Genomic DNA, 23,021 nt, shown 5'->3' on the forward strand with positions numbered 1-23,021 from the left:
AAACAAAAAATACAAAGTTATTGTCAATTAGTTATTTGTCAGCAACAATTTTACACTAAATAAATAACATTATAGATGTATAAATTATTAAATATCTAATGAAATTATTTACAGTGTTTTTCAAAATTTTTTTTAAAGGTAATCGAATAATATTCTAAAAATTCTGTTAAACTAAGAATTTTTACTATTTAAAGGTAACAAACATTAACAAAATAACTTTGCATAAATTTATTCTTACATACAAGTAGTTTTCAATAATGAGATTCTATGAGTTTATCTCAGCAATTAGAATCACAAAGTCCTTGTTTCTTTGTAAGTGAAACATTTGTCATATTCACTTATTTTACGTTTTACCACAATTTCATTATAAAAACAAGTATCTCCCATCTTTTTGTCACATTAAAAATGTGCCAGGATATGCGAGATAGCCAAAGTTTGTTTTTTCTCCCTAAAAAACGTTTCTCTTCATATTCAATAACCACGTAGAAAATAGAGACATACCCTTTTTACTTACTTTGGTTTTTCCTTTGGTAAATATTCTTCGATTACTTCAGGTTGACATTATTTTAAATTAAAAAAAATTCCCCACAAATGTTTTATCATACACAACCATTATATCGGCAATTATTTACATTAAATATAATTTTATGAATTTTAAAACTTTTTATAAACAATTGAAACCTATCAAATTGTAAAATTTCCCTTATATGATATGAATAAATTGAAACACACTTGAGTTATATGCTGAAATGCAAACTAATGATATATCAAGAGCAAATGATTTATCGGCATAGAAATATAGCAATTATCCCTGATATTTATATGAATGTATTGAATACGTTTAACAATAACTGATATGTTTCCAGTTGCTTTAAAATAATGCATTTCAACGATCCAAACAATTTGTATGATTCCAACGGAAAAATTCCATAACTATAAACATTTCTTTTTAATAAATCATCATTGTCACAAAAGCATTTTCATTCCTATAATACTAGCAACGTTTTAACAATAATTAGTCGTTAGTTAAATTTCCATCTAAAATCACGTGTATTGAGTCAAAGTGATTACCGAGATGAGGACGAGGACCAACGAAGACTTTGTCATTTCTCCTCTTCCACACTGTTTAATCTCTATTTCCTGTAGACAAAATATTATAACATTACATGTAGGCATGATGATGTAAAATCTGGCAATTTAAAAATAATAAATAAACAAAGTAAAATAAAAACAATTTGGCAAAAGGGAGCCAAAGTGTCCAGCTTGCTGAAAGAGATTACTCGATATGTCCTATTTGGTTAGCGGATTGACAGCAGTTGAGCAGAGACAGAAGAATCAATTCCAGGGAGAAGAGGATATCGCAGAACATATTTTATGTTTTTCTGAGTGTCTGTGAAGGTGTAGGTTCTTGAAACTAGGAGAGGAAAAGCCAAGCAAGATCCTACACTGAAGAGCCAGTGGCAAGGCTATGGAGGTCGATGAACAACCTGAAGCTAGCAAATAATTTGTGAAATTAGATGAGCCCAATAATCTACTTAGATCAAGGTGCAGAAGGCTTTGTGGCCACCTCTTTTATCTGTATCCTTCTCCAAATTTGGTTGAAGAATGACATTCCTTGGCTCTATATAGAGAATATGTAGGAACGCCTTCTTTGTAAATTATATATGAGTACCAAAATTACCAAAAATACCCAAGAAGATTCATCAGACCTCAAGACGAAATCTCCAAATATTTTCTTTAATAATAATTCGAATTACTGAAAGAGGAAAAATGGTGACAGACTGGGAAAACAGGATATTATCCAAATTCAGATTTTGGTTGAAAAAAATTAATAACGTGATTGCGGTTTGGTCATTTTTTTGCTTGTTATTAAAAACAAAGCACTGACGTTTTCAGTGGACAATTGTGGTACAAAATGGTCATTTTTGTTAGGTTATTTGTAAGAACCTATAAATAGGAAAAAGGTCATTTTTTGTTTGTTATTAAAAAAAAGCACTGACGTTTTTGGTAGACAATTGTGGTAGCAAATGGTCATTTTTGTTAGGTTATTTGTGAGAACCTATAAATAGGAAAAAGGTAATTTTGTTTGTTATTTAAAAAAATGCACTGACGTTTTTAGTGGACAATTGTAGTAGCAAATCGTCATTTTTGTTAGGTTATTTGTGAGAACCTATAAATAGGAAAAAGGTAATTTTGTTTGTTATTTAAAAAAATGCACTGACGTTTTTAGTGGACAATTGTAGTAGCAAATCGTCATTTTTGTTAGGTTATTTGTGAGAACCTATAAATAGGAAAAAGGTCATTTTTTGTTTGTTATTAAAAAAAAGTACTGACTTTTTGGTGGACAATTGTAGTAGCAAATGGTCATTTTTGTTAGGTTATTTGCGAGAACCTATAAATAGGAAAAAGGTCATTTTTTGTTTGTTATTAAAAAAAAAAGGTACTGACTTTTTGGTGGACAATTGTAGTAGCAAATGGTCATTTTGGTCTGTCTATCCTTTCTGCGTCTTGATATCTTGTCTGACGGCGAAGGCAGGAAGATCAAAATGATTAAAAATGTCCCAGGAGGTTCATCAGACTTTTTGCAATTATTTATTTAATAATAATAATTATTATTGAATGATGAAAAATTGATAGGTTGAGAAAACGCAGAATATTACCCAAATTTAGAATTTGGTTAAATAAATGAAAAAATGATTGGAATTTGGTCGTTTTGGTCTGACTATTTTGGCCTTAGGAGAACCAATCAAGACTTTGCTATTTCTCCTCTTCCTTAATAGTTTAATTTCCTGTAGACAAAATATTGTATAATTAAATATAGGGAACATATGATGATAGTTACATACGGTTTGGCCAAAAACATAACAAAGGAAGGAAGAGGAAATTCTAAAAATTATTTGATGAATTGCCTTAATATCATCGGTGCTATTAAAACAACCCTCACAGTCACAAAGAAATGTATACTCAAGTTGCAACCCCTGCCTATCCATGTGAAAAGTATGCATTGTTAGGAGAACTGAGAATTCATTGGACAGTGGGAAAAAAAACTAACAAGTGCTAGCCTTACCAAAATCTTCAACAAAGTTAAAATAACAGACATGGCTATAAGCATCTTGGATCTATCAGAGAAAATACTAGACTTTGATAAACAATTCAAGATAAGTTGGTTGGAATAATAAAGGAAAAGGAGGCCAACCTGGAGCTGTTCTATGATATGTGGATACCAAGCCTACGAGATCACCTCAAAAATTGTCTGAAATTCCCTTAAAAAACTGGGATCTACAAAGCGCCTAATGCTAAAGTGGTCCTGGTTCATGAGGGAAATGCAGACAACGAGGCAGCAGATACACTTGCTAAAAAAGGAACCTAAGAACAACTAATAGGCCCAAATCCATTTTTCGGCATAAAGCATACCCGCATGAAAAGGAACTGGAATCTTGGGTATCTAAAGAACACAATAAATACTGAGAATGAAAACCAGCCATGAGGTCTAATTTTGGAAGGCTGGAAGGAAAAGGTGGCAGTCTAAATCAGTAGTGCAAATGTTGGACTAGTCTAACTCCAGTGTTTCTTATTTGCCCAGGATTAAAAATTGTGAATAAATGTTTTAATTTTCAACAGTATTCTTTTCAGGCTTACTTCTGGATGGTAGTTGATGCATTTTGGGGGCCGCCTTCTGTAGTAACCTTGTTCGCTGGGCCTGCAAGTGTGTGCCCCTCCATCTTCTGTGTTGATCTCTTGCGCGCTAATGCTAAGTTGTTTGCTGCCACATGGGCAAAGGGTGTCGACAACGAGCAGTATCAGATTGCTGTGAGGTATTTTTTGAACACTGAACGGCCTGAAACAGAATTGATTTTAGCTTCCAGGCCCAAGTCAGTCCTGTATTTATTAATACCTTTCGCATCCCGTAATGTGACAGTTGGTCAATTTCCCCTTGAGCGGGTTAAAAAGCCCGCTGTTGTTTAATCTACCAGGCTGGAGAACGTATAAGTCGACTTTTTTGGTGCAAGGCCTGGCGCTGGTCGTCCTGTTCACAGGCTGCCTTGGAGCTGTCACTGGTGGGACTGGCAATTGTTGGGGTGCCTGAGGCTGCTCGTCAAAGTCCAAAGTCTCTTTTTCCAATGGTTTGGTGGTCGGTATAATAGGAGGGCTCTCTTCTTCTAGACCATCGTAGTTGTTGCCTTCATAATCGGAATATATAGGAACTGAAATTTAAACAAAATTCTTCCATAGTATCCACGGATTTTATTTGTTCTTCCCATTCTTTACTTCATTAAGTGTGATATGATTTTTCTTACTGTTACTTAGTACTATTGCTTTGAGTGGACAATTGTGGATGCAAACGGTCGTTTTTGGTTTGAGATTTTTAAAAATACGTACAGATCTTTTGAGGGAATAATTTTAGTAAGAAAGGTCATTTTTTGTTTGTGTAAAAAAATAAGTATTGCTGTTTTGACAGGATGATTGTGGTAGCAAAAGCCATTTTTTGTGGGTTATTTGTCCGAATCTATCAATTGAAAAAAGGTCATTTCTTGATAAGTACTGATGTTTTGAATGGACAATTCTGGTAGCAAGAGGTCATTTTTGTTAGTTTATTTGTGAGAACCTATAAATAGGAAAAAGCTCATTTTTTGTTTGTTATTTAAAAAAAAGCACTGATGTTTTTAGTGGACAATTGTAGTAGCAAATGGTCATTTTTTTGTTTGTTATTAAAAACAAAGCACTGACGTTTTCAGTGGACAATTGTGGTACAAAATGGTCATTTTTGTTAGGTTATTTGTGAGAACCTATAAATAGGAAAAAGGTAATTTTTGTTTGTTATTTAAAAAAAAGCACTGACGTTTTTGGTGGACAATTGTAGTAGCAAATGGTCATTTTTTGTTTGTTATTAAAAACAACGCAACGATGTTTTTAGTGGACAATTGTGGTAGCAAATGGTCATTTTTGTTAGGTTATTTGTGAGAACCTATAAATAGGAAAAAGATCATTTGTTGTTTGTTATTTAAAAAAAAAGCACTGACGTTTTTAGTGGACAATTGTAGTAGCAAATGATCATTTTTTGTTTGTTATTAAAAACAAAGCACTGACGTTTTCAGTGGACAATTGTGGTAGCAAATGGTCATTTTTGTTAGGTTATTTGTGAGAACCTATAAATAGGAAAAAGGTCATTTTTTGTTTGCTATTTAAAAAAAAAAGCACTGACGTTTTTAGTGGACAATTGTAGTAGTAAATGGTCATTTTTTTGTTTGTGATTTTTAAAAACAGAGTAGGTTTGAGTGGACTATTGTGGTAGCATACAAATTTACTCCGCCTTGTATCAATGTGGGATATTAGACAAAATGTAATGACAAACTAACCATTTACATCATTTATATTTCTTTACTCAAAACTTGGTAAGCAATATTTCCCAAAATTTAACAAAGGGATTAATATTATGCCTGGGCAATAGTCCCAAGTTGGCATTAATTTCTCTCCAGCAATTCAAATTGTTTTAAATTTATTTGTTCAATGTTAAAATTATGTTATTAAAACTATCTGCAAAAAGACAACCAAAAGCAGAACTTTCCTACCATCAGCTTCTTCTTGTGCTGAAACTGCAATCGGCTGAAGCAGATAGTAAACTTGGCTTTGGGCTATGAGCCAAGTGAGTCGAGTGAAAAACCAACGGATGATCCAATGCAGTGGTTCCCAGGGCATCTGAAACGACCAATTTCAATTTATTCAAATACCAAAAATGCCAATCAGGATGGTTCTTACGGCTCCCTTTGATGCATCGCTGTAGTGTGACTTGGAATCCGAGCACGCGCCTTGGTAGTCCATGACAGGCACTTTTTTGTAAATACCGTCTTGGACGAGTGAGTCCATTATCGTACCATCTGCCTGTCCAAAGAACATGCCTGTATGCTCATTCTTCTCAGAGAGTATTATAAAACCGTTATTGTCCAGGACATAGCAGTCCAGCTCTTCAGAGGCACAGGTTTTTTTGCAGCCATTACCAGTACACTGAAGAAACATGTAATAATATAAAAAAATGATCATTTCTGTCTAGGAGTTTATAGTTTTTTTATTTTGAATTTTTTTAAATTACCGCTGATGTAACATTTCTGAAGTGAGAGGACAAGGTCGAGTGTTGAAACTGTAAACCGACGACTGCAGCTGGCGCTTTATGCCCTTTATGTTCCAAAAATATTGCGTGGGTCGCTGTTACCAGTGTTTTTTCATTTGAGCCTGAAAGACAAGGTTTCTCAATAAGAGAACAAACCAAAAGAGAGTTTGGGGTTTAGAATTAAAATCGAAAATAGTCGTAAATGTGGCTACCTGCATCGAAAGGAACAGAGAAGACAAAACTCTCCGGTTCGATTGTGTGCTGATCTACCGCCCTTTTAAACCAAACTTCGTCCAATGTCAATCTGTTTTCAGCAGCGAAAGACCTAAAAAATACAAGGTGTTATCCCAAAACAGCGAGCTCGGAGGAAATCACTTCTGCTCGCACGGCAGGACCAGGGGATATTTTAAAATCTGAAAAATATTCTTGTTTTCAGACATTGGACAGTAGACACACCGGATATCGATCGTTTAAAACCATCTGGAACCAAAATGAAAACAAAGTAGAAAGGTTTGTTGTGCAATAGAAATCGCCATATGGAATCCTATGTACATTTATTTAATGAAAATAACCCACTGAAATTCAGTAAAAATTTACAAAAACAAACCCATGTAAAAATGAAAAAAAATTATTCTGGAACTTAAATTCTTAATTCCCTTTGAATAATTAAATATGAAAAACATATTCATAGAATTTGTAGCCTTATAAGGCTGTACAAAAATGTACATTTACAACATAATGTTTGACCGAATGACCTTCCTAAGCTTTAATTTTCTATATTTCTGTAGATGATTGTCATTAATACTTGTCTGAGGAATGTTTGCTGAAATGGAATGAGTGTTTTGCTGCTGCTTCCTGTTTATAACCCTGCTCCATCTTGTGTTCTATTCCTGTGAACAGGACTTGTTTCGGACACCCCTTAGAAAACTACCCAACCCCAGAAAGCATTTCTGGAAACTAGTGGAAAATAATGGAATCTGTTTTAAGGAGTGAAATTCGTTTTAAATAGAGAGAGAAACAGAGAAAGAAAAATAAAGAAAATAAATGTAGAGCCAAAACCATGCTTTGTTCAAAAATCTGCACAACCTGTCCATTATGTGGGTTTGAATACATTCATGTGCCTTGTTAAGAAGAAATTTGTATTTTGAAATTTTCTTCTTTCATCGAGAGACAAAATAAAACTGACGTAAAAACACTGAATCATGTTTTTATTCATATGACCCAAACAGCGAGTGTAGTCAACAACGGTGTACAAAATGTCCAGGAAGGTTCATCAGACCTCAAGAAGGAATGCCCCAATTATTTATTTGATAAATAATCCAAATTATTGAACAGTGAAAATGGTGACAGGTTGAGAAAACAGGATATTATCCCAATTCAGATTTTGGTAAAAAAAATTAAAAAATGATTGTAATTTGATCATTTTGGTCTGCTTAGCTTTGCTCCGACACAGTCTTCATACATTACTGAATTATTGATTTAAAAATAATCCAAATTATTTAACCATGAAAGATTGTGACAAGTTGAGAAAACACAGGTTATTAACCAAATTCAGATTTGGGTAAAAATATCTGGTTATAATCTATCCGAGCACGTTGCTTGAAGAAATTTATTCTTTAGCATTTTCTCCCTTATTTGAAAGCCAAACTAAACTCAAAGAAAAACACTGAATCATGTTTTGGTTCAAAAATAACTCTGCGCGCATGCGCACTCCTTACACAGACAGCACATGTATACTTTTCAGTGACGCTTTTTCTTCCATACAAAATGAAGGGAATGATTTTTCATATCCATTTTAAAATCTTTTCTACTTTCAAATAAAATTGATTGTACACACAGTGACTTTTTTGTTTAATATTTAATGATTAAATTACGATATATTAAATGATGTCATATTCGCCTGGCATAATATCAATAAAACCTCAACACATTCAACCCTTCCCCTCTCATTTAGTGCCTGATAAATAAAGGCTGTCGAAACAGACGCTGCAGTGTGTAGAATGACTATCAGAATTTAAATTCACAAAGGCATGGCAGGAAAAAAAAAAACAACTTAAAATCCTAACAAATTAGTTGACTTACTCTTTTTATATTCTTAGTAACATTTATTATTATGAGATCCTGTGAAAGTTTTTGTTTTTTAATCCAAAATAATTTCATTTCTAAATAATGCCACTTACTGTTCATCCTGAGCGTTCAGAGCGTGTTCCTGCCACCTAATCAAACCGCTCCTTGTTGCTATAAAAGAGAGTGTTTCTCCGAACATCTGATATCCTTGCCTGAAACCAATAAAATACTTCAATTATTTTCATTTCAATACTGGTCCACTGAGGGGTTCATCAAATACTCGTTTGGACACCCTCGTCGTACAATTATGAAACAAAGGCAGTCTTAAAATTAATAGACAACATAATTATAAAAACATAATTTTTATCTTAACCAATAGTATGTAGTACTTGATCAAAGGCCTTAAAGTAACCATTGGTATTTGATCAGCAGTACTTGATACAAATTATGCAACAATTCTATGTAACAATACTGACATTTGTTAAAAAGATATAAATTATTTTAATATAAAAACTATCGCGTTTCCTCCTCCTGGTTTGTTTTTTATCAAATATAGGCTTAATAAAGAGATAAACAATTGGCAAATTAAGCTAGTGAAGTAAAAGAAGACTTTTCTCAGGCCTTGGTAATTTCAGAAATTGAATTATCTACTGTAATGAATATGTACTGCCATTTGGAAATTATATAAAAGTTTAAATGTTTGTGTGAATCAGTCAAGCAAATAGAATTGGTACAAAAAATACATATATTGGGAAACTTCCAGAATAGTTATTTTATTCGCCAGAAGTAGTAAATAAGAAAGTGAAGGAAATGGGGTGTCAAAGAAGACGGCGTCGAAAGTTTTGCACGACGCAGAAGTCGTGTGGGTTTAGCGTAACGCCGCGCCGTCCTTTTAGACAGATCTAGTTTCAAAATACGAAAAAGGAATCGCATTGTGGGGTGTGATATTTTTTTAACCTGTACGACAGCTGTGTTATGAATAGGAATTTATGTTCTCGAGCTGCCCCTAATTAGCTTCGATTGTGTCTGTACGATAGAAACTTACTTGGGGAGGCTATGACGTGGAAGCACCGATTTTAATGAAACATTTGCCGATTTTTTAATAAGGGTTTTCTTCCTGTTTTGTGCATGTACTTCAAGTTTATTATATCAGTCTTTTTTTTCCACATAGGAAAGAAAATAATATGCAGGATCGTATTAAATGAGACTAGATATATAAAATGTTCCAAAAACCAAAACCAAAGTCTAGTAAAATAGGCCAAAAATTTTGTTTTTGAAAATTTAAACTATTTAAACCCCTTAAATACAAATTTTCATAGCAAACAGAAAATAGATTTTTTTGGCCTGGATCAGCAGGGGGCATTTTTTCTCCGGTGACCATTATTTCGGACTTTCAGTTTATGTACACAACGTTTAATTTTTAAAAATTGTAAGTAGAAAAATAAGGATGAAATCAACAGAAACTTCTCAAACGTTTTATTTCTTATCTCAGGTTTTAATTGATTAAAGGAAGCCGGATTTATTCTGCTTCTTGTAGTTTATAAGCATCTTAACCACTATAAAACTACCCATGGATCGGTGGTATAGTTTCAAAGTTATCACAATTTTAGAAAAAAATAGCAGGCTAGGAAAAAATTTCAGAAAAATGTTCCATTTTTTTTCTATTTTTCTAAAAATCGGTATACTGGGAATTCTTGGGGTGCCAAAAACGAATATCAACGTTCTTTTTTTTATTCAAAAATTTTACAATATAGTTTGCTGGGTCGCTCGTTACAAATCGTCTTGTTCTAGACCCTGGGAGATCCATGGATAACTGAGAAAAATTAATTTAGCCTGGTTATCGATTATTTACCGCTTGTAAAACAAATTAAATATAATAAATGACTATTTTTTTGTTGGATGGTATATTTAAATCAGACAATGGTTCTTTGCTAAGCAGCTCAATTAGGCATTTAAACATCAACGGTACCCATGGCTTGCTGCGAAATACAATATTGACCTGATGACTGGTGATTCCATATCTATTTGATGTAAGATGATTTAAATATCATAAATTAATTGGTGGGCGGTATATTTTAAACAGACAAATAGTTTTCCACTGAGAGATTGGTGTAATACGTTTACATACTGAATCAATTTTTTGTTAATTTTTTTAAAAAAAATCTATCGAGCCTTGACGTGAACGTCTCCAATTTGTCTTTGGAGGAGGAAACCTATGTTAAAAAAGTTTTATGATTTTTGACCTATTGTGGCAGATAAAGATTTGCTATTATTGTGATAGTATTATTGCTTTTTTTCATTTATCAAGGACATACAGTCAAACATTGGGAGAAGTGATATGCTTTAATTAGTTAAAATGATCAATAAAATTCTGGACTATTAAAGTTTTTAGTTGAGGTAAAAAAGCCAGTGTCACGAGCGGGATTCGAACCCACGACCTTCGGCTTTATACGCTGATACTCTACCATCTGATCTATGACTGAAGTCACGATAGCTCAGGTGGTAGAGTATCGGCGTATCAAGCCTAAAGTCGTGGGTTCGAATCCCGCTCGCGACACTGGCTTTTTTATCTCAACTAAAAATCTTAATTAATTGAATGATATTAATTGGTCAAGCGGACCACGAAAACTAGTGAATTCTGGACTATTTGGATCAAGTTTGGATCGACTGAAGGTATTGTTAAAGATAAAACATAAATGGTTACTTTCAGGCTGTGACAATTAATCAATTAACACTATTAAAAAAAATTAATTAAAATGATCAATTTTTGTTAAACATTTTAGTTTTAAGGACTCAATTCAAATTATTGTCAACAATTCAGCGCATCTTCTCCAGAGGGGACATTTTATATTTATTTTATTTTTGTTTTTAATATTGAACAATAAAGTATACAAATTCGGCTCGGGTTGGACAATACACGCTCAGAAGATCGGATTTTTAAACTCAGAAGGAAAGTTTTGCCAAGGAAAGTCGTGAAAAAGAAATATTTAATATAATTTAAGGTCTTTTCAATTGTTTGTAAATGTTCGCTTCGAAATTCCAGGCGAATGGTTTTGTTTCTAATATTGATCCATTCCAAAGTGATTATAGCCTGATATTACATCCTTGGGTTACTCTTTTATTTGATTATTAATTGGGGGAAAAGCTGCTACAAGCTCTCTATCTTTAAAATGATCTTATCTACGCTAAAAACAGTCTAACGAAACTTTATCCATTTCTTTAATTACATTTAGTCCGACGTTACCCTAAATCACGTCCACAAGAGTAGAAAAGCGTGAGTTGAAACTCTTGAAACGCTTGAAAAATTAAAAACAAACAAAAATTCGAGTTTCTAGACATCATCGAGAGTTTTTTTTTTCTAAATGATTAAATGTAGGAGCGATAACACAATTGATGGCTCACCTGGTGTTTCTGCTGAAAGGAAAGCTAGAAATATTTATAAGTGCTAAAGTGGCCTAAAAACTTACAGCAAAGGACGGTTTGTTGAATTCGCTAATAATGAAATAAAAATAAAAATATAAAAATGTTTTAATGTCATTTAGAAATGGGTACATGCTCAAGCAAAAATGTTTTTTTTTTTCGTAATTCCTATACTTGAAGGCGTAAAGAAATTGCAAAAAATTTGCCTTCTGAAAGAATAAACATTTGATGGAGTTATCCACCTCCTTTAAAAATGCGCTGACTTGCCAATCATTTGTACAAAACACTCAATTAATAATAAAAATAAAAGTGCGATTAAAGAACATGAATAGGAAGAATATTAGCATCCAGGCAGCGTGTATCTCCACCCTAAAAACGGTTAATACATAAAATGAGGAAAAAAAATCACCATTGCGTCAAACCTGCGTAAATCGTTCATGCGAATGCACACCGAGTGAAAGTTACCACTTAAAATACTGAAACTGTATTAAAGGGAGAAACGCAGGGTGCCATGGGGGATGTTATTTTTCCTGGCACCAATTTCCCAAGTCGGAGATACCTTGAAACTTTAAAAAATTAAAAACCACAATAAAACTTCATTAATAATAAACTAAGATCAAACTTATAAGGGTTCGGTAAAACCGAAGGCGTATCGAGTTATTAGTTGAAGTTTGGAAGGCCAGAAAGTTAGATATTCCCCCCTCGACTTCGGAGTTGTTTCTTTTTATCAATTGCACCAATAACACCAATATTCTCTCAGCAACTTCGTAATCACTTGGGTCAACTTTAGACGTCATGTTTAAAAATTAAAAAAAAAAAAAAGTTGTGTCGTGTACGGATTTTTAATTTTTTAATGTCCCCTATAGAAATCGTATCATGTTTGTCTTGTACCAGCAGTCGCACTTCTTCAATTGGTATTCGTACGAAGTTCATAAATGGATCTGTGGGATTAAAATAAATAATTTTTTTAATCCAAAACAATACTGGCAAAATAATAAAGCGACAGAAAAGAGTCTGTATAGGTTCAGTCAAGAAGGTATCTCAGAACAGCGCTCAAAGCGTTAGGTTTCACTTGACATAAATCGAGTACATGTGGGACTGTCTGAATGCCGTGAGAGATGTAGGTATAAAGGACAAACTGTTTTTGGTTTATGTCTCATGGCACACAGGACAGAAGGGTAACGAAGAGGCTGACAGACTAGCCAGCCGATCCTCAGCAGGACCACCAGAACTGTAAAATTCCCAAATACCTTAAATAAAGCGATCAAGTCAAAAGCTCATGTCTGGTGAAACAGGACATAGAGGCAACTTCGTTAATAAAGTCTCGTCAAAACCTAAATTACAAATCTGCAACATCAAGGCCGAACAAAAAACCCATGATCCGTCTTCTAACCTGACATTGCAGACTCAACAGATATATAAAAATACATATTAAGAGTGGCAAAAACAGCCTGTGTTATTATCGGAAGTACGTAAATAAAGCATATTCAATTCAATTCTAATGGTTGTTATACTTGTTTGAAATTAATGTTTACAATGTACAACTGTGAATTTCAGACAAAGAAAGCCATTTTGTAAAATTACCACGTTAAACTGTTTTTCTTTCCCCTTGTTTGTTTCGATGAAACCGTGCTTGTTTCAATTCCTGGAAACAGTTTGTCAAATATAAATAATAAATAATAAAGTTGTCAAAAGAAAAACGTGGAAAAATTGACAAATTATGAGTATAAAAGTCCTAAACATTCGCGTGATGTTCTGTTATGACCGGGCCATTAGGCAAATTAACTCGGAAATGTTTGATATCTCTGAGCATTGGAATAATAATGGCTAATGTTTACCAACTCTAACTTTATATCGAAGGCTATTTTAGAAAATACCTTGATTCTCTGTAAATCAAACGGCTAAAAACCAAACAAAAACAAGAGAATCTTACCCGAAGTTATACATATTATTCGATTTTCTGAAACTTCAAATAAATTATTATTTGGAAATGGTGAGATGCGGTCTGATGTGACGTAGGTTTTAGAAAAACATTTTTTTTATCGTGCCAACGTTTCGATCTTTATAGAGATCATCTTCAGGGCTCAAAGTGTTTGTTGTCTGTGTAGATGTGTCATTATTGGGTATCGTGTTGAGAGTGCCAGGCTGCAGGTATTATGTTGGCGGCACTGGTTTTAATTGGTGTAGTTTTTCTGTTAGTGACTTAATGTTTTTAATGCTGGTAGTAATTTCTATGTTTAAAATGTTTCTTCTGAAAAGAGGTACTCTCAACACGGCACCCAATAATGACACATCCACACAGAAAACAAACTGAGACCTGAAGATGATCTCAATAAAGATCGAAACGTAGGCACGATAAAGAAATGTTTTTCTAGAACCTACATCACACGAGACCGCATTTCACGATCTCCAAATAATCATTAACTGGTCAGTAAACACTATACATAGAACATAAATATTCAACATGGAAAATAAGGATAACTATTTTGTTTTATGACTACGATGCTAGAAAAATTAAGTAGAAGGTGTAATAAAAATACACAGGGGCTTTGTTGCCGTAGCACCCGTACACTTTTTGTCGATATGTTCACATCACAACAGAACGTCTTGGAAAAAGACGTCAAGACAAATTATATTCCGGGGGTAAGTCACAATTGATATCCTGTCCCCTCGATCGTGATAAACAAGTACCTCTTCGACAGGGGACTTTTCCTGAAATAAAAAAGCGTGAAATGTCAAAACTCGGACCCGATCCTACGATTTACGCCGGTTTGACAAAATGAAACGTGAATTAGTTGAACATGTGCATACTTACATTTCGACGCTATAAAAACGGTTAGTCACACTACAATTATGTTTACATTTAAATCAGTGCTTTTTTATGCTTTCTTTAAATAGATGAATTTGCGCACATTTCGTGTAAATGATTGAAATTGATTTTCCATTAAGTCCGTTACTTACCTGCATAAATCTAGCGTCGTTTTGACAGATTGAACCCCGATAATAATATAAATAATTTAAAAAAATACTGTATGGTCAACCTACGGTTTATTAAAAAAAATATTTATCAGTCTTTATCTTTAGGATAATTGGTTAAATATCAGACTATATACAATAATCAGTAAATACGTCGACTATAGGCCTTGATAATCACCTACCCCGGTTGTTGGCAGTCTGGGGTCAGACCTCTGTCTTGTTCAATCCAGTTACCAAGGTTGGGCTCCAGGGGCATCAGCCAGGTCATTTCAGCCCCCAACGCAATCAGTTCCTAAAACCAGACCTTCAGTCCCTCACCCACTCTTAAATTCATTCTTTCCTATTACATATCATTCACTCAGTTGGGGTGGTGGAGTACTCGATATTCGTCCATCACACTTTACAACTATTATACAGGGTGTTCTTTTTAGATGGCCTGGCTGAATTTCTCTAGAACTTTACAATTAATTAAGGTTTTTAGTTGAGATGAAAAAAAGTCAATGGCACGAGAGGGATTCGAACCCACGACCTTCGGCTAGATACGCCGCTACTCTACCACCTGAGCTATCGTGACCTCGATCCACTCGGACATCAACTCCCCATCTCAACCCCACCTTATGAGTTTTCCCTCCTTTTGCCATTTTTGACATGGGGGTTGATGTCTGAGTGGATCGAGGTCACGATAGCTCAAGTGGTAGAGCAGCGGCGTATCAAGCCGAAGACCGTGGGTTGGAATCCCTCTCGTGCCATTGACTTTTTTTCATCTCAACTAAAAACCTTAATTAATTGTAAAGTATTAATTGGTCAAGCGGACCACGAAATTAGTGAATTTCTCTAGAACCAAAACGCTATAAAAAAATACGTGTTTAATATTTTTTATCTAGTTTCGAATTTTTAGCTTTTGAGAAAAAGTGTACAGGGTAGGGTACCCCAGACCCAGTTCAATTTCGAAATTTCAGATTTGACCCTTTACACCCTGCCACGTCATTTTAAAGGTTTGTTTACGCCGAAAACAATGGTGCAGTCGGATTTTATATTGGTCAAAAAATGACAAAGGTATGGCAAAAAGAAATCGGCAGCGTAGTTTCGATGATGAGCTGAATATTTTACTGTATTAATTAAGGTTTATAGTTGAGATAAAAAAGTCAGGAGCGGGATTCGAACCCACGAGCTTCGGCTAGATACGCCGCTGCTCTACCACTTGAGTTATCGTGACATCGATCCACTCGGACTTCCCATCTCAACCCCCACCTTTTGAATTTTCCCTCCTTTTTGCCATTTTTTCAAATGTCGTGTAATCTATTTCATTCTAGGCGGCAAATGTAAAATGGCAAAAAGGAGGGAAAATTCAAAAGGTAGGGTTGAGATGGGAAGTTAGTGTCCGAGTCGATCGTAGTCACGATAGCTCAAGTGGTAGAGTAGCGGCGTATCTAGTCGAAAGGTCGTGGGTTCGAATCCCGCTCATGATACTGACTTTTTTATCTCAACTAAAAACCATAATTAATTGAAAGTTATTAATTGGTCAAGCGGACCACGAAAACTTGTGAATTCATAAACTATGTTCATCCGCTCTATCATGTTCTTCATTACTATTAAATCTTAACCGTTTGACTCATCTTTATATTGTTGTATGTTTGCATAATAATATCGGTTTTTTTCTCGAGTTTGGGATAAAAGTAGTTTTATTGGAAAAATATGACTCTAGCGTTTTTAGTCTACATTTGAAAAACTCTGACCTTTTGATTTTATCTTCACAATATGTGATGATTGGGTCTTAAACGGGACATTGCTTATACTAAGACCACAAGAAGTGGTTACACCAATTAATCAATCGACTAGCTAATAAATTAATTTTTCTATTAAAATTTAAAAAAAATATTAAATCAGTCTAGGTTGATTTAGCCATCTTAAAAAAAATGTCTTTAAACTCCGTCATTTTTTGTATAGATAATTCCTCTGGTAATTAAGTTGCCAAATAGTAAAACTTAAGTTTTTAATAAAAATATTGACAAATTGTAATAATCAATCAGTTGTATATTGAGCAGATCAGTCCAGAGGCATTTTTCATATAGTTTCCTTCAACTGAACAATTTCCAGAAAATGCTTTGCATTAGTTTACTCTAAAAAGGCTTATAAAAACAAATAATTATAAAATCATCCAATTTTAAGTTTTCAATATATATGTGAGTCAAATGATTAAAAAAATCCCTCATATGTTTTTTTTAAATCTCTGAATTAATATTCATTGTCTGCAATTTTAAAAGTTTAGTTTTAATTTCACATTTAGCCCTAAGCTACTTTAACATGGATTTGTTTTGGGCTGGATAAACATTGCGTAATCAGTTTTGTGTCATCGGTTAGGTTAGCTGGTAGGGTTAGAGACGAGTTAGGTTAGGGTTACGGTTATAAGAGCTTGATTAGGTTAGAGTTAGGGTTACAGTTATGATAGGTTTAGTGTTAGAGCAAGGTTAATATAAGTGTTCGGGTTAGCTTAGTGTTAGGATTAAGGGTAGGTTAGTGTTAGCGTTAGGACGGGTTAAGTTAGGTAGGTGTAAGGTTAGTGTTAAACATCCATGATTCATGGATATATAGGTTTTTGGCGTGACGATTTTTGCGTTATTGGTTTAGCGTTACCGGAGACTGCGTATGGGTTCAGTTGGGTTAGTTTTACGTACACATCACTTATTCAGTATTTTTCCGTGAGACGAGAAACAAGCTGTGTGAAGCGCCACTTTCATTGTGAGAGCTTCTACGAACTCCATTCTAATAAAAACGTTTTATTTTAAATATTTGTTTAACATAATTGGTAAATTTTGGGACAACGCGTTGAAATTAAGAAACGGGTGAACATGTAGCTTCATCTCATTCAAATTTCGGGGTCAAAATTGTAAAATTGAACATCTTCAAAAAAACCACAAATCATTTTTGATGGTAGCGGGATAATACGGAATATATTTTGATAGGTTAGACTCACGCAGGGTTAGGAATAATTAGGTTAGTTTTAGGGTACATGTCTATTATTCAATATTTTTTCAGGAAGCCGAGAAATATGCGAGGGCAAAGCGCTAATTTTAATGTGAGAATTCCTATAAACGCTAATATCGAATATATTTTGATAGGTTAAGTTAAGTATGGTTAGGATTAGGGTTAGGTAGGTTAGGTTATGATTAGTGTTGGCTTAGGCTAGGTATATTTCTATCAAAAGATGTTCAACATTTTTATTTTACTACATTACTATAATATGTAGATATTTTAATACATTTTAATGAATGTTTTGTGTATGTCGGACGAATGGAAAAAGCATAAGCTCCTATGTTATTATCAGTTATTTTTAAAAATTAAAAGTAATGTTTATAAACCACAGTATCAATTATACTCTCTTTTAGCAAATAACAAAAATTTGAGGATTTGAATTGCAATAGAAAGATTAGATGTTACGGTATTAAAAAATAATCACTGTATGAAGCTTACGTCACGAGTCAAAGGATACGAAAATGTAAACAAAAATAAATCATTATTTTAACTTAACGTTAAAAAAAGCACGTTTGGTGTTATTCGTTACGAATTCAAGGTGGCATTTTTCTTTTTGATAACCCCAAGAATTAAAAGAAAAAAAATTGTTTTAACATAAATATGTTTTTAGACTGTTAGGAACGGATTATCTTTGGTGGTTTGGTTATATAGGTTAGGGTTAAGGACGGATATGTTAAGTCAGGTAGAATTTGAGTTAGGGGCAGGTTAGGTTAGATAGAGTTTAGGTTTCGCTTTGAATAAAGATATTTTAAAAATTATTTCCATATCAGAACTGCACAACGCTATCAGTGAACTTTTTCTTGTTAAGCAAGGATCGTTGTATGTATTTAATATCATTTTCTTTCTTGCTAATAATAAGTTTGTAAGTTGGACAAATCGGTGTTGGTCAAAAGAGTTAGTTTTTGTAGTATCCCAATTTGATAAAAATATTTTATTTATCATTAATAAACAATATTATTTAAAAGGTAATTATTAAGAAACCGGAATCCATGGGGTTGATATAACCTGCTTTTGCCCCCGTCCCCGTAAAAAGTAAGGAATATCGCGTAAATCGTACCTTCGAGGGTTTATTAATCTTCAATTGTAAGATAACTTTTGTGGTATTCAAAATTAGTTCATAATTAACTAGCTGAACGGACGGCAAATAAACCGATATCACGCGGTTTTTATCTTAACGAGGGTATTTCAACTACAAGGTTATATGAACTCTCGGGGTGCTGATTTAAAAAAAAAAATCCTTTTAGTAAGTTTGTCGGTTTGAATGCAGCGCCGCAAGATTCGAACCCGGGACCTTTACGTTACAGTGATGAGCGCCGTGTCAACGCCTAAATCGTTGCGGCCACGCCCCAATATCACGCGTTAACATCTATTTTTTAACCAATTATTCCATAAAAAATATTGCATTATTAGCGTACAACTTAATGGAAAATCATTCTAAATTGTTGAAAAAACTCAGCATAGCACTTATTAATATAAATAGGGATTTTGAATAGTTTTCTTTTTTTGTTTTGTGTACTTTACCTGTATAGTAGAGCCATCAGAGTGGCGATTGGGCTATTTGTAACAATTATCACAGTTAGTGCAATTTCAAACAGTGCATTAGTTGCGAAATTATTAGTAACATTTTACTACATATAAATTAATTTAATTATAATTATTTAAATTTAAAACAGAAATTTCAGTAGTAAATAGTTACGGTATAAACGGTAAAAAAGTGAAGTGATTTTAAAAGTGAAGTTGAATATTGATCCATGCTTCATGCCAACAATTAGTTGAGTAGTTAACGCAGGATATTTTTAAAAATTTGAATAGCGTGTAGATTTTCTTTTTTAAGTACTCAGTTAGGAGTGAAACTGTAAAAAAGTAACTTACTGTTTATCTTCTTTTAAATTTGAAGGGCCCGGCCTTTCCAGGCCGTCAGTTACCATTGCATCGAAGACCAGAGACTGCATGAGTGTTTTATCACCTATAAAATGTCAAATGTGTAATATAATATCGAGGCAATAAACTTCACCGTCTTCTTTCACGACTTACAGTAGTATGAGTCCTTTTCCGTTTTCTTCGTGTTGGCGTGAGCTGGAGAAGGAATAAAGTTTGGAAAAATTACAAATCGTTCAATAATTTACAAGTGGGAATAATTGAAATTACCTGGTTCGTGTTCGCGGGCTGTGGGTGACCTCGGCCGGAGGGACATCCACTTCCAGCCGGGTTTGCGGGTTCTTGAAAGAAAATGGAGCACTTGCTCTTCAGGCGAGGAAAAATTATGCTCGCCTGCGTAATTGTACTCACAATAAACCCTGAAACACACAAGCATGCACGTAAAGATTTTTTAAAAAGTTTTTGTAGATAGGGATTTGTAAAATAGGCTCAGTTATTATTAAGTAGGTTAATCGGTGAATAATTTAGAAATTTATAGAGGTTCGCAACAGCAGAGGCTTTACCAACCCGCGGTCTTCCACTGTAAAAAAAACAGACAAAAACAGCCCATTTGGTAATACTTTCATACCCTTCCAGTGATGTCGCCTTAATCAAAATCCAAAATTTACAAACCGGAAAAACATACTGTTTTCAAATCTCGTCATAAAAAACATTGTAATGTCTGTAATAATATTGTTGATCTAGGAGGAAAAAGGACAACTAAGAAGAAGAAGAAAAATAACTTTATTCTGGGACTGGTGTCCCATAAGAATAATTTACATGAAATAAATAAAGGAAGTTTCTTCTATGAAGTTAAAAGTAAAAAAAAAGATAGAAATCTTGGCACAATGTATACCAATAAGGCAGGACAGAAGAAAAAATTACGAGAATATTAAACAAAAATAACAAATGTTAACGTGAGGTCTCTGCTTGGAGGGAGAGGAGGTGATTATACAGGTGGGATTTAAAGGAGGAAAAGGAGGCAGCGTGACGAATAGAAAGGGGAAGGGAGTTCCAGAGTTTAGGGGCTCGGATCAGAAAGGATCTTTCGAAGGTATGGGTTGTATGTTGCGGAAGGATAAGGTCGATTGGGGATGAGCAGGTGTTATGAGTGTGATGTGCGGAGTTGAATTGGAGGGATTGGGTGATGTAAGGAGGACGACGAGTGTGGATGGACTAGAAAAGAAAGCAACCTAGGAAATACTGTGCACGGAAGAAGGGGAATAGCGAGGAAAGTTGGGAATACAACCCCGACACCCGGGATCCCCGTGGGGTGCCGGACACAAACCTTACGCAACAATTCATAATACGCTTCAATCGCGCGTTCTCCCCCTCCGAGAGACAACCGTATGCCAAACAGTTATAACTAAAAAAAAGAAACTAAAACTACATGTCGATCTAACAGTAAGAGTGGATCTATGGATGTCACGGCTATAGACACTTCAAATTATGAAGGATTATTGGCCGGTCACATCTGATAAACTGTTCGAAATTTTCATCACCGTCATCATGGAGTCGTGTAATACCTAACAACATTAATCAAGCTGTTAAGAAAGCTTGTTGATAATTTTTTGAACATGGCTTTTTTTTGGGTGAACAGAGAATTATTTTACGTTTCTGTTTTCGCATCGTTGATTACCGGGCAATGAACGAGAGTTAGGTTTAGGGACAGGTTAGGTAGTGTAATAATTAATGTAAGGATTAGAGAAGGGTTAGTTCGGTAGGGTTAGTACATACAGTTTTTGTATTGTTAGTCATGATTTTAAGAAAAGAAAATATTAACAAGAAAACAACAAACACAGAACATTGAGGTTCTGTATTAGTTTCCACTCGAAAACGGATTTTACAAAACAATTCATTAGNAAGTTAATAGGGTTAGGTAGGGGTTGGGTTATGTAAGGTTAGGGTCAGTGCTAGGGTTAGGAATTAGTTAGGTTAGGTTAGGTAAGATTAGGGTAGGAAAGGGTAAGGGTACATTTAGGTAAGGTTAATACATAAAGTTTCTTGTTCTAACTATGTATATTCTTTTTCCAAAACGATATCTATTAAAGATTTTCAATTAGTCAATTGAAAACAGATTTTACAAAACAATCTATTGCAAAATTAAGAAAGAAATTTTAGATTTTAAATATTTTTTATGTGAGTCAAATCGTAGTTGGTTTCATAATTATGCCGACAGTTTTAACAGCTCAGATCAAGCCCTAAGCTATTTCAACATGGATAAGTTTTTGGGCCAGATACACATTGTGTGACCATTTGTACATCATCAGTGAGGCGAGGTATAGTTAGTTCGAGTTAGTAATTAGTAGGTATAGTAATTAGTAAACAATAATAGTTCTCAATTTAGAGTTTTTTTGAATCCTCAATCGAATTTCCATTTTTTTAAAAATAATTTGTACTACAGCTTTATCCACAACGATTTTGACCCTATGATACTGTTAAGTATGTACTAAATGCTGTGAAAAATTAATTTGGGGTTAGATAAATTATAAAGGCTATAAAAACGTAAATAACTTTTGCTTCACTAACTGAATAACTTTTAAAAACAAAATAAAGATTATGCGTAAAATTGAAATATTTTCTATATACAGTTTTTAAGTTTGAAATGAGAGAAAAAAATTGATTGAACATTGATTTTTACTGAGTTAAGATTTGTTCATCTGATGTGATAAAATAATGTGTGATAACTGGCAAATTGTTAAATTTCAAACTTGAAACAAAATAATTAAATGATATCAAGAAAATCAATTTTACTACTGGGCTTCAGGGGGTGTTAAACCACCCCGTTCAAAACGCCAAGAATAAAAAGGGGGAAAAACGTTTTCCACTCTCTTTGGCCTCTAATGCATAATGAATACGTGTAGTGATAGTAAGCGTGTAAAAACGTCGAGCAAAAGGGTAGAAAAATGTGAAAGGGATAACAAAGTTGCCGGTTGAAGGGGGCGATTCGCATGAAAAACTGTACGCGTGTACAAAGAGTTGCCGGGGCATCTGAATTGTAAAAAGCGTAGATGTAATCTTACCAGTCGGGGTGCACCCTCCAGTTGTTTCCTTTGAAGTACTCGGTAACTGCAAAAGGAATGAAACATTAGACATGTTTATTTTAATCTTTTTTCGCTTTTAAGACGCGACGTGGAAAAAAAACTCACCGTTGATTTGACTGAGCTTGATCTCCTGCTCGGCTAGCACTTCATAAAGGCCGTAACCGTCCGGCAAAGCCAAACCGAGCGTAAAAGGGGTGCCCTCGATTGGGTGATAAAAATATTTGTGCCTACGTGTCGTTACTCTCCTCTGGAAAAAAAATAAATCTTGTGCTTTAATGAGCGTATGTTTGAGGTATAGAAAACTTTCTTGTGTAACAATCAACATCATCTTTGACAAATTTTTATATTTATAAAGAATACAATCAAACACTGCATATAAAGATTGTCAGGTTTTTTGTCCTTCACTTCTCATTTCAGCTTAGGAAAGAGAATTCTTGTAAATACAAAATCAAAACCAT

General features: G+C 34.1%; 1 protein-coding gene across 2 annotated transcripts in view; it reads right to left on the reverse strand.

Annotated features, from left to right (window-relative positions):
* Positions 1 to 204: 204 nt before the first annotated feature.
* Positions 205 to 23,021, reverse strand: part of LOC106664727 (voltage-dependent calcium channel subunit alpha-2/delta-4) — a 186,223-nt gene continuing 163,406 nt past the window's right edge. Inside the window, exons 16-29 of one of the 2 annotated variants that reach the window (XM_014390698.2) lie at positions 22,669 to 22,810; positions 22,543 to 22,588; positions 19,751 to 19,899; positions 19,637 to 19,678; positions 19,475 to 19,568; positions 19,124 to 19,156; positions 8,287 to 8,385; positions 6,319 to 6,431; positions 6,089 to 6,228; positions 5,758 to 6,003; positions 5,571 to 5,697; positions 3,896 to 4,205; positions 3,640 to 3,838; positions 205 to 1,140 (exon numbers count right to left, since the gene is read on the reverse strand). In XM_014390698.2, the coding sequence (XP_014246184.1) occupies positions 1,045 to 1,140; positions 3,640 to 3,838; positions 3,896 to 4,205; positions 5,571 to 5,697; positions 5,758 to 6,003; positions 6,089 to 6,228; positions 6,319 to 6,431; positions 8,287 to 8,385; positions 19,124 to 19,156; positions 19,475 to 19,568; positions 19,637 to 19,678; positions 19,751 to 19,899; positions 22,543 to 22,588; positions 22,669 to 22,810 (1,836 nt within the window). In that variant the 3' untranslated portion in view covers positions 205 to 1,044. The remainder of the gene's footprint in view (positions 1,141 to 3,639; positions 3,839 to 3,895; positions 4,206 to 5,570; positions 5,698 to 5,757; positions 6,004 to 6,088; positions 6,229 to 6,318; positions 6,432 to 8,286; positions 8,386 to 19,123; positions 19,157 to 19,474; positions 19,569 to 19,636; positions 19,679 to 19,750; positions 19,900 to 22,542; positions 22,589 to 22,668; positions 22,811 to 23,021) is intronic. The other variant, XM_014390699.2, reaches the window with a different exon arrangement.

Source organism: Cimex lectularius, unplaced genomic scaffold (assembly GCF_000648675.2).
Source record: "Cimex lectularius strain Harlan isolate CLEC.00 unplaced genomic scaffold, Clec_2.1 scaffold154, whole genome shotgun sequence".
Taxonomy (NCBI): domain Eukaryota; kingdom Metazoa; phylum Arthropoda; class Insecta; order Hemiptera; family Cimicidae; genus Cimex; species Cimex lectularius.